Here is a 12,181-nt window from a genome sequence, read left to right on the forward strand (position 1 = left end):
CCGGTTAAAAATTCAAAAAAGACGGCTTTTCTTCCGCGTCTCGGCTTCTTCTCTGCCGTATTTCTGCCTGAAAAACCTTTCGATGGTTCATTTGTTTCCTTCGCAACGCATATCCAATATTCAACTTTCAATCTAACTTAGGGGGAGAGGGCCGCCGAACGTCCGACTTCAATGTTGATACGCTAGAACCTCGACTTCAATTATACAACCGCGTCAATCAGCCAAGTACACTTAACGTTTCTATTCCTATTGACAATGGTGCCCGTGCTTGCGTCAAATGGCCAAGTGATTCCGAGTTTAACTTCGACTTGCAACTTGCACAATGACAGAGGTAATTCTCTTTATCCACCGAAGAAGTCGTCGCGAGAGCTGAATGTAGACATTCCGCTCTCCGCCAAGAAAGCCTGCCTTTGTTCCGCTTTCGATTACAGACGCGAAGGAGGCCTTTCGTCATATAGCTCGTTATACAGTCTGATTTCGGGCCGTTTTTTTCTTTTCACTCTTCTTTACATTTTCATAACACAACTGCAGCTGTAATGTCGCTGATATCCTCGTTCCTCAATAATAATAATTTTAAAATTCCGTTTTGTAACACGTAAAATAAAAGATAAATAAAATAAGATGAGAAACTAACATTATTTTAATTATATTCTATTATTATTTTAATCAACGAAGATTAAAATAATTGTTCTCTGATCTCATGAATTCTGAATAATTGCTGTCATAATCTCATGAATTATTAAAATTTAGATAGTAGAAATTAATGAGTTTGGCTTTTGCATAAAGTATAGTACTTTTCAGTGTATTAATATACATATTTAAGTAATATACGCGCAAAATTTCTATATATGTAGCAAAAAATATCTATTAATGTTTATAAATCTTTTTACAAGATATTTGAAGTCGTCAGACAAAATCATTTAAATTTATATCGTAATATCACGAATATAGTAATGTAATGCATAATAGATTACTAAAATTACTATTACAAATAATATATTAGCAATCAGCACTACTACCTAATCCAGAAATTACGCAATTAAAATTTTATAAGATATATAAATTTTACACAGATTTTGGACTTTTGGATCTTCGTCATCACGATTTATTATTTTTGATATTAATGTAAGCGATCAGAGTTCTAACCGTCAGTCTGCGGGGAACGGAGATCATCACACCTGATTTATACTGCAACAGCTTCAATGCGAAGCGTGAACGCGGCTTATTGCATTATCGTCGTACTCTACAATATAGGGAGGACCGGCCCCCTCCCCGTCAGTCCCATCGACGCAGTAGCCCGATGGCGAAGTAGCCAATAGCAATGATCGATAAAGCGCCCCTAATTAACCAGGTTCTGCCGCCAAATTGGAGCTTTGTTCCGGCGACGAAATTAATTGAGTCTATCTATTCCATACCCATGCGCTACTACGGAACAACATTTTGACTGGTCGTCGTCTCTCAGATGGCGAAGATTAGTTCGTCTTTAAAGTGAACTGGTCAATGTCTGGAGCTTTGAGCGGAAGTTGCATGAATGTCTATCCGTCTCTGAGTACTCCTCAGGGAAATGCTCGAATTCTATATCTCCAGTGGAACCCGCGCTCAAAGGACAAACGAGATGAAATATCAGACGCGTTCGCGATAAGAGAGATTAAGTAATTACATCCATATATTAAGATTATTATGTATGATGTACAGGCTGTTCTACAGGTCAGGTAAATAAAACTTCAGGGTCTTATAGGAAATTGAGTTAGGAACAAAAAAGTTCGTGTAAACATAGACCCGGAAACACTTCGTTGAAAAGTTATAGCTAATAAACTTCGAAAAATCACGTTTTTTTTATTATTTTAAAAAATAACCCTTTAAAACCTTTTATTCAATTGAAAAAAAAGCGAAATACATCTGAGGAGTAATTAAATAACAAACTAAATTACCAATTTTATTTAATTCTGATAAGGCGTACAGAAGAGAACAAAATAAAACGTCGAAAAAAGCAGAAACTTGAAAAAACCACCTTTCAACGATCTTTGTAAACTGTGCATTCGTAGCGTTCGCTTTAGCGTAACAATTAGCTAGTTATTTTTAAAAATTACTAAAAAATGTGATTTTTTGAAGTTTCTTAGCTATAACTTTTTAACGAAGCGTTTCCGGACGTATGTTTATAAGAACTTTCTTGTTCCAAATTCAATTTCTTATAAAACCCTGAAGTTTTATTGACCTGACTTAAAACACCAGTATAATATAATACTATAACTATCTCCGCGGATACTGTCAAACGGATGAATTGATATCAAGCCTTTCTCTCGTAGGAAACGATTTACGATAATGGCTGCACCATAATTCGACGCGGAGAAAGTTTATTCGACGCGTCGAGTATAATTGCATACCCGCGTGTATTTGGGCAGGAAACGCAGCCCGACCACATATGCAAGCAAATGTTACATGTAGACAACCATTCTCGCTTCCGGTTGACTGCCATGCACAGAATGCGTACGCGTATGCAGATTGGCGGGCGCGCTATGCGCCCCACGTACCACGGGCACGGCGAGAGATCAATCTGACTGCGCCTCGATCTTTCGTTGTCAGACAAGCCGTTCGGAAAAATATTCGATCCGGCTGATATCAATCCGGCACGCTAGCGCGTGCGAATCGCGGCGGAAAAATCGCTCCGCTCAGTTTCTAGAAATACTCGAGTTATCCTAAAGTCCGGGCGTTGTATTCCGATCGATTATACGGGCGCCGAGATCGACGATTCGCGAAGATTATCGAGCAGCGCGAAAATAAATGTAAAACGACGCGAATTTCTTCCCCCTCGACGCGATAACAGATGAAATAATTTCGCATTCTCCATACGTCATTATTTTGCTTGTAGAAACTGCTTGGTGGGTAAGGCTTATCATATCAAAATCTCGGACTTCGGCACGGACAACGAGCTATACGCCTGCGATTATTACAAGGTCGACGGAACTATGCCACTGCCGGTGCGATGGATGGCCTGGGAGTCAATATTTTTGGTAAGATATGAGACACTGCGTGCGGGAATATCTCATTCCTGCACGGCTTCGAGTGAGAAATCTCTCGCGCGTGCGGAATCGGCCATTCGTCGCACAGATGACGCGCGCGCAATAGGCCACTTTCCACGCACTTTGTAATATAAAATAGGGTGTGTAACACGTGCGGGTTGAGAATTGGACACGAGTGCGGAGTGGACGTACGAGCCGAAGGCGAGTGCGATCACCCGCACGAGTGTCCAATTCTCAACTTCCCGCACTTATTACACAAATAACTATAGTTGAACGTATTGAGATTAACAAATTTTTTTTCTCAGTGTACAGTGTACGTAATACAGGAATAACAAGTATAAAACAGTAATAAAACTCAAATATATTTGAATAATGAATTTTCTTCGCCAGTATATAGAATAACAATTAAGTAATTTAAATCGACTGACTGGCAATATATAACGTCTTTTCGATTTGACCATTGAAAAAACTATGAGCCAACTCGCTTTGTCGGATTCACACAGCACTCAGAAATTACATCACCCGACCAAAAGCGTTGGTCGAAATTAATAATGTCTTGATGATTGATCCGAAAAAGTGCTGTGTGAATCCGACAAAGCGAGTTGGCTCATAGTTTTTTCAATGGTCACATCGAAAAGACGTTATATATTGCCAGTCAGTCGATTTAAATTACTTAATCAAATATATTTCTCAATTATTTCGCAATTTCTTTCCAAATTTAATTTTGCAAATATTCCGTTAAGTTGATTCCTTATAATATTATAACATTGCTGTCTTACTGAAGTACTATTTAGAAATAAATTGTGCGAATATTTATCAATATTTACCCAAAGGTCTAAATTTCTACTAGTATTGTTGCAAATATTGAGACAATTGCAGAATTCCCAATTTCATCCAGATCTCGTCATATAATTTTATAAATATTTTCTTATCGGGGCGGACGGGGCGATAGGAATAGGGCTGTATTCTACCCACGGTATTTCGCAATATATCGAAATTGTTGGCTGGAAATGCTCGAGTAACGTGCGTTATGTCTGATTTCCAGGGAAAGTACACGACCAAGAGCGACGTGTGGGCTTTCGCGGTCACTCTCTGGGAGATTTTGAATCTCGGCAGACGTGTCCCTTACGAGCACCTGTCCGACGAGGAAGTGGTGCAGTGCCTGCGGCAGCTGCATCACGCTGCCGATTGCGGCAACGCCGGCAATCCCGAAGACAGTTGCAAGGAAGATTCCAGAAACGGCTTCGATTACCTGCCGCGACCCACCGCCTCCTCCAAGGACATCTACGATCTGATGCTCGAGTGCTGGCAACGAGAGGAGACCGAGAGGCCGACCTTCCGTGAGATATCGCTCTTTCTGCAGCGAAAAAATCTTGGATACGCTCCAACATCCTGATATTGAGCCCCGAATTTCAGCGAGCGCGACGTTCTTAATAGTCATACCGCGAATCGGAATAATAAGCTCGTTACCGAAATGGAACGACGAGCGTGCAACGACGGTCAACGTTCTCAGAGGAATTACGAGAACGAGCGAGTGTAGCGGTCGGGTGAGAGGAAGCGACTGATGAGAAAAGAACGAAGGACAATTATGTATCGCGACATCGAAATGATAAGTACAACAATGGAATTTTATTGTCCGTCAACGAAACGAGGGTGTGGAACTTGGAGTTTACGACAGGAATCGATCGTCCTTCAATTTCGTTTCGATTCGTATACCTTTTTTTCGGACAACGAGTATTAGCGGACATGAAATTAAGTTAGAATAGGTAGAAAGAGTTAAGTGCGGGCTTTGAGAATATCTTACGATATACCCGGATTTTTGTCGTACAAATAGTTTGGGGTGCCGCGAATGCAACTGATCTCCGTAGAATTCTCAGTAGCGAGAGACTGTTCGAGGCATATCTTATCGATTTAGAGCACGAGGGTGTTGGATCTCGACGCGAATACTCGCGGCGGAGTATCGCGCGAAGATCTATCCCCCGGGATAGGCATAGGCTCTTCTTCGAAGACGGGAAGAAAGACAGGAACGGACGCGAATTTGTAAAAACACGACAATCGGACGAGAGCGAAATAAAACCTGGCCCGTCGTAGATGACCGTTTGATGGAGATTGGACGTTTTTTGAGGACTGTGAAAGATCCTATCGCAATCGTCGGGAACTTAGGAGCAATATCATGTAACTGTAATACAGCTGTGAACATTCCTGCACGGATGGGTACCTATACTGCGCAATTAGACAATTACGCAAATAGGAAGAGTCGTTACTTAAGGAGAATAATTAAGGTTCCCTCGGGATTATATCATTTGGATTAAGGGTTTGATGACAAAAAAAAAAAGAAATGTGTGTGAATCACATTCAACGTACGGCAATATAGCAATTACGATATTAGACGCTACGGCACAACTGTTCGAGTTAATATCGTGAAGCATTATAACTGAGTGTGTTTTATGAACGTATGGGTGCCTATTTCCCTCCTTTTCTCTTTATCGCTCTCCTTTACTCTCTTTCAACGTATATTGTATCGCCCAGACACTCTGGGCCTATTTGTGAGACGAATCTACATGTGTGATTTACATCGCGAAATTCTTTGTCGTCATAGGACATATCGCGAAACGGCGAAATGATTATCGCGCATCAACGACGAATTGTCCGATAGTGTGGAAATTCAGTGTCTTTTCAACGCTGCTTTTGGTTCGTGTCTGAAGATCCAGATCTGTGTGGAAACGTAACGCACGTGAGAACGTTAAATTTCAAAAGCAGTCAAGTGACTGTAAAGATTTCGCGATAGTACATGTTTATTCGAACGAATATAGCTACCGCAATCGCAGTTAACGTGAATGGAATTTGTTAATGTCATAACATAGACGAGTATCATACATCGTAAGCATAAGGTAGAAGCGAAGGGTAATGTTTCACCTATTCTGCATTGGAAGACGGTAATAGACTACGTATCATGACTATGACACATCATAATTGTAACTTTATATGATAGGCGGGATCAATAAAATTAGAATATTGTATATATAGGCATATCGTAGTAAGGAATGTCATCATCACATTTTTTTAAGAGTGACGGGTGAAAATCGAATTATCTTTGAGATAGCGCTAACACGCTCGCTTGTAATTTGATATTAATGTGGAAACGTATGGCAATTGTTTAGCTTCCGATAAGTTGTCCGTCGTAGCGAGTGGTAATAAGGTTGACGCGAAAGTTTGACATATCGGAACGTACTTTTCTTATAAAACTTAAAAATGCGCGGAGGGGACAGAGGAGTGGTCGTAACATGGAAACATTCAGAAGAGATGGACTTACGCCCGTTGCGCGTCTTCACCGTGTACTCTCGATTCCGATAATATATTTCGACTTTAAGTTCTGTGTATTTATATACCAGATGGACACTATTATAACTTATGCGATACTTAGCGGATAGGCGATGTTACCGTTATATCATTAAAATACTATTTATATAAATTAACGTAATACCGCGTAAGGAGTAGAGACGGTACGGAGGCCATAGCCATATGTAGTTAAAATATACGCGTTGAATTTAAACGTAACTGGAATTGCTTCTATATCAAGATCGTCTAGTCTAAAGCGAGCGGAGGAGAATCGCTGAGATACGAATTCGCGTAATATAAATTTACGAGGTAATAGAAAAATAGGCAATACCAATTTTTGATCTTGCCAGAGGTAAATAGTAAATAGCCAATCGATTAAGCCTAAGATCGTTAAGTCTAATTTACATTTTGCATGTAAGAGTATCGGATCAACAGAGACGTATTGTATAATTTCGTGCTATCGCGAAATTTTTGGCCAATCGATTTTTCGCACCGGTTGTGACTGAGTTGAAACAATAATATCTATCGTCGATACACTTTTAGTCCGATACACTTTAGTCCGAAGCAGACTGCCATTGTATTTCTAGATGATACTAGAGAATGAATTGTAGTTGCGTTTAGATTCGCCAATATAAGCATAACGCTGCCTTTGGCTATATTGTTGCCCTTTACTGCTAACGAGTAACTTACTTGTCTACTCATGTGATAATTTAGTATATTTCTACGTATCTACCTGTACCTATACCACTTCGAAAATCTTCATAGCGAAAGGATTATTCCGAACATACGTTGTTTTTATTATAGATCGTAGTAGTTCAGATAAAAAATTGGCATAATCGATTATCTTAGTAAAAATTTTGATAATTGTAAGGAATGATGAACCTACGTTAGGATCTAGCAGCTTCACCATATAAATCCAAAATTGCAGCTGCTCCATAATTTTATTAGAAGTCGCGCGTAGTGAAATAGGCTAATATGGAGATAAGAATATATGCATAATCCTTTCTCTATGCAAAGATTCGCTATTATGACCTAGACAACTTACTTCTACCTAGCGTGCCCTTTTTCCAATGGTGGTTAATTATATTCTTTGCGGACAATTCGAGCTCTATCAATGGCATCACTGGAGGTAAATGTTTGGAACTACAGTGTCAGGGACGAGTAAAAATATTTTGTTCGAGCATTGTGAGGTACGAACACGCTAGATCGTTGTGAAACTTCATTTCTCGAAGAAAGCTCTATTTATCGATAAGCTCGATTTTTCAGCTATCATCTTAATTGCAACGATAGTTCCAAATCCTTATCGTTTGCTGTATACATTGCTGATTTCTTCGATATACATTTTATATGCGTATGATTGACAATCACGCTTGCCTCGGAATTTAGAAAATATGTATATTTAGTACCAATCTCGCGACTTTTTTAAAATACGATTATCACTAACAGAATTGACATTTTATAATAATTTAAGGCACGATCATGATCTTTGTCATTAACTTTTGAGTCTCGAAAACAAATATAGTTTTATTAGCGCGAAGGAAATCATTAGATTTTTTCATATGTGACAGCCGAATAATATACTAATTAAAATAATTTCAACTATCACGTTTTCAGGATAGAAACGGACGTTTTATAGCTCCATTAATGATGGATGACATAATGATACGCATTAATATCATGCATTCGCGTATATTGTATACGAGCGTTATGCTTAATTTAGATGTCATTTCAGATGAACTTAAACTGCATCGTACAAAGTGGTATATCATCATGATTAAAGATCGTGGCAATGGAATTAATATACAAACGTCGGATGAAATTTTTCTTTCGTACATGAGCGAAATATAATTTCGATATACCCTATTGTTGACCTCTATGGTGGAATTGCGAGGAATTTACAGGTAATCGTGGGTAAACTGGGGGGAGAGCTCATCTAGTTGTATTTTCTATCTAGGCAGGGGCAACGCGCCCGGCCATATCACTCGACTACGACCACGTTTTGCACTATGATTTTGGAGACATTTCTTTCCTAAGAGAAATTATCCGATAGACGAAATTTTCGGGATTGACTCAGTGAAAAGAAATTTTTTGGTCTCGGACAAGAGGAGAATCGCAGCGAAACTGACCACTGGCCACGGTGGGTTGCCCATGCCTGTTCTACGCTATCGAACCTTGATCGTTATAGTCATAAAATTATTTTGTACTAAGAACTGTTTATAATTTTGTATCTAATCTCTGTAAATATCAAGCAGATTGTCTATGAGTAATAAAGCTTGAACAAACTCGATTTAAGTAGACTATATATAAACGGGGAAAAAAGTATAAAAATATATACATATATAAATATATATATATAAATACAGGTATTTATAATACATCTATATTTTATTTAGTCGTAAGGCAGCGAGCGAAGGGATTGTAAGTAAATTTCGCGTAAGAGCGGATCGGTAACGTAACAATGTACAACGATCTAGGAATTATTTGTATTAAAAAGACGACAATTAAGGGACAAATCATAAAAGTATACATGTTATTCAATAGCCGTGTATATATATATATATATATATATATATATATATATATATATATATATATATATATATTATACATATATATACATATACTATACATCTAGAATCTAACTAATCATGTACGACACTTTATAAATTAAAGTGTATCCCTGACAACAAATGCAAAATGCAACGTGTGCTGTTCTTTGACTATTCTTGCTTGGATATAGAGGTGACAAAAGATACATATACTGGATGCGATCGGTGACGGTCGAACTTTTCAAGCAATTATTACCAATTTCGATTTTGCCACAAAGTTTACTCGGCTCGATTACGATCGCTGCGTATACGGTGTGGGCAAATTCTACCGAGGACCGCAAACTTTTGTGCGTCGTAAAACGGAACACATCCTTTATATAATTACCATGTGTATATCATTAAAGAAACAACATACAACTTGTAAGTTCCATTATCCATTACTCATGAAGCACAACAATAAAATCTATTTGTATTGGAAAGTCGAAGTTACACTACTTATTTCATGGAAGTCCTATCATCCCGCAAACTCTCTTTGCATTAATTTTATATTGATTTGTACGATAATCAATAATTGCGCTGAAATACAGAATGCTTGCTGTTTGGAAATAATGAAAATTTTTTTCAGCAAATAAAATTATTTTTTTAATTTTTCTATATATATTTTTTGTTTTTTATTTTATTTTCTAATAGAATTAGAATACAAAGCGCGCGTTTTGCGCGCGCTATTTATTTTCGAGTATTATGTGTTTTTAGTAACATGTATATATTATATTCGCACGTGTAATTAATTATACATTACAATTATTACATTTAGGGGAGAGTGGGGGAATTGGGAACACTTAACTTCTAACGTTAAAAAATAATAGAGAAAAGTTATAAACTAAATCAACTTTTATTGCTACATAAACTTCGGTTATCTATGTACTTAGTAGTCATAACAAAATTCTTAAAAATTTACGTTTTAATAAAAATATAAACAAAAACAAAAAACATTGCCGTTCCTATTTACCCGATACCCTATGGGGTAATTGAGATCATCCCGCGGGGGAAATGGGAACCAATAAATACCGCGTGCCGACCTTTTTTTGGTGTCTTCAATTCGTTTTGTTTTAGTTGCGTAAATAATGTTGTTTTTGGTACTGGAGTATTTGGTAGCAGCTTGGCCCAATGTGAGCTTTTTACTTTCAACATCTTCGATTGCATGGCGAAGATTTTCAAGTTGGTATTTTGGTTTAGTCTTTTATACGTAATTTCGAGGCATCTAAAACAATTTGTAAAGTTTAAACATTTTTACACAATCAACCAGCAGCACTATGAGTAATTATAAGAACGCAAGTGGTAATTGGGAACGTTCCCAATTACCCACCTGACGCCGTTCCCAATTGCCCGAAGTAGTCAACATACATCAAAATAGCCGCCACTCTCAACAGCACTTTTGGTTAACTTCAATTTACGTGGGATTTGAAAACAGTGCGTATGATAGTAACAAAATATGGTGTCTTTGAATTCAAAAATATGATACTTACATCTATTATAACAGACGACAAAAATTATATCAAAAATACACAAAAAATTGTTCGACTTACCGTGATAGCACACGTGCGTCCTTTCACTCTCACTGTCGCGTACGCAATGAGTGACACTGCATGCAGCCGTTGAATAGGTTCGGGACGGTGTAATGCGGGGGGATGTATTATTTATCTAGCTGTTCCCAATTACCCGCCGTGGGGCGAATCTATCAAAAACCGGATATTGGACGAAAAAATGAAAAACGTATAATTCAAATTTTGACGAGATTTTATGTTAATATATATCCTAAACTATAAATAAATGTACTTATAATTGATTTTATCCCTTTTGTTCTTTCCTCAAAATGATCTGATAAAGTATGACATTTTCGTGAATACTGAAATTCTAGTAATTCGATAGGTTACTTTCTAAAGACTCTGCCGAAAGCCTAACTGCGAATATGAGTTAAATGCCTATCAGAACTTATTTATTAAGGTTCAAAAAACATATTTATTTTAGTTTTATGTCATTCGAGTACTATTACATATTAATAAATATACACGACATATTCGACTATTAAAAAGTTCTTACTTCAATATTCAAGTAGGAAGAAAAAGTTTGTGGATTAGAATGGATTAAGGTTTGCTCTGCGCCATTTGATAAGGCAAAGTGTCTAGTTTTTGGACATATAAAAGGGTCGATTCAGACACAGCCATGCCGTACCGTGCACGAAACAGAAACATCAGACAAGGATGGAGACAACATTAGACAAGGATGGAGACAATAGGTATCCTTGTCTGATGTTCTGTTTCGTGCACGGTACGGATACGGCACGGCTGTGTCTGAATCGACCCTAAAGTTGTTTATCCGTATACGTCCGGCGTTTATGAGAAAATTGACGTCGAAGTTCACTCGACATGGTCGAACGTCGTCCACGAATAGCTCAGCGGACGCCGTTCGATCATGTCGAGTGAATATGGATGTCTATTTTCTCATAAAAGAAAGACGAAGGGGGATATGTAATTTGTTTAAATATTGCTATTTTGTAATGATTAATTACATCCATATTTTATAACAATTAATTATGTCAATTAATATAGGGTAGACCGGGGACAAAAGTAACAGGGTACAGTTGTAACATCGTGAATATTTCTTAAACTATAAAAGGTACATGTGTATGACCGCGAGGCGAGATCCGCTAGATACAGCGGCATTTGTTCCTTAGTTCATTGCCGCCCCTCGCGGAACGTGCACGTGTGCAGGAGAAGAAGTTACTTTTTTCCTTCCTGAAGTAAGTTTTCTTACGTGCATAAAATCTGAAATATTTTTCTTTCTTTATGCCGAAGGTATAAGGTTTTATTTTTATATGTTTTAGTGATTATTTATGTTGATGATTTGCATAATACGATTGACTTTCATCCAGATATTTATGTAAAAAATTTACTTCAAATCATAAAATATCATTAGGGGACAATTGTAACATCAATGCCTGGGGACAGTTGTAGCGTTACAATTGTCCCCGTTGCTCGGGGACAACTTCAACTTAACCTAACCCTTTAAATATATATGATTATAAATAATCTTTCAGTTGAGAAAACAGTATTATTTGTTTTTGTTTGCAATAATGTAAAAATACTGATATTGTCATGTAACAAATTATTTTATCATTAAAGTTACATTTTTTATAGAAAATTCGTAAGATTGATTACATAAACCCACTAAATAACCATTATTTTGTTTATAGATGATGTGGTACAATCGTTC

At 37.5% G+C, this 12,181-nt stretch overlaps 1 protein-coding gene across 2 annotated transcripts in view; it reads left to right on the forward strand.

The window, feature by feature from the left end:
• LOC112455431 (epithelial discoidin domain-containing receptor 1-like) overlaps nt 1-9,387 on the forward strand; it is a 190,476-nt gene extending 181,089 nt beyond the window's left edge. For both annotated transcript variants that reach the window (XM_025017330.1, XM_025017331.1), the window contains exons 15-16: nt 2,870-3,011; nt 4,066-9,387. In XM_025017330.1, coding sequence (XP_024873098.1) covers nt 2,870-3,011; nt 4,066-4,416 — 493 coding nt within the window. In that variant the 3' untranslated portion in view covers nt 4,417-9,387. The remainder of the gene's footprint in view (nt 1-2,869; nt 3,012-4,065) is intronic.
• Nucleotides 9,388-12,181: the final 2,794 nt, after the last annotated feature.

Source organism: Temnothorax curvispinosus, unplaced genomic scaffold (assembly GCF_003070985.1).
Source record: "Temnothorax curvispinosus isolate PA1 unplaced genomic scaffold, ASM307098v1 QBEX01006086.1, whole genome shotgun sequence".
NCBI lineage: Eukaryota > Metazoa > Arthropoda > Insecta > Hymenoptera > Formicidae > Temnothorax > Temnothorax curvispinosus.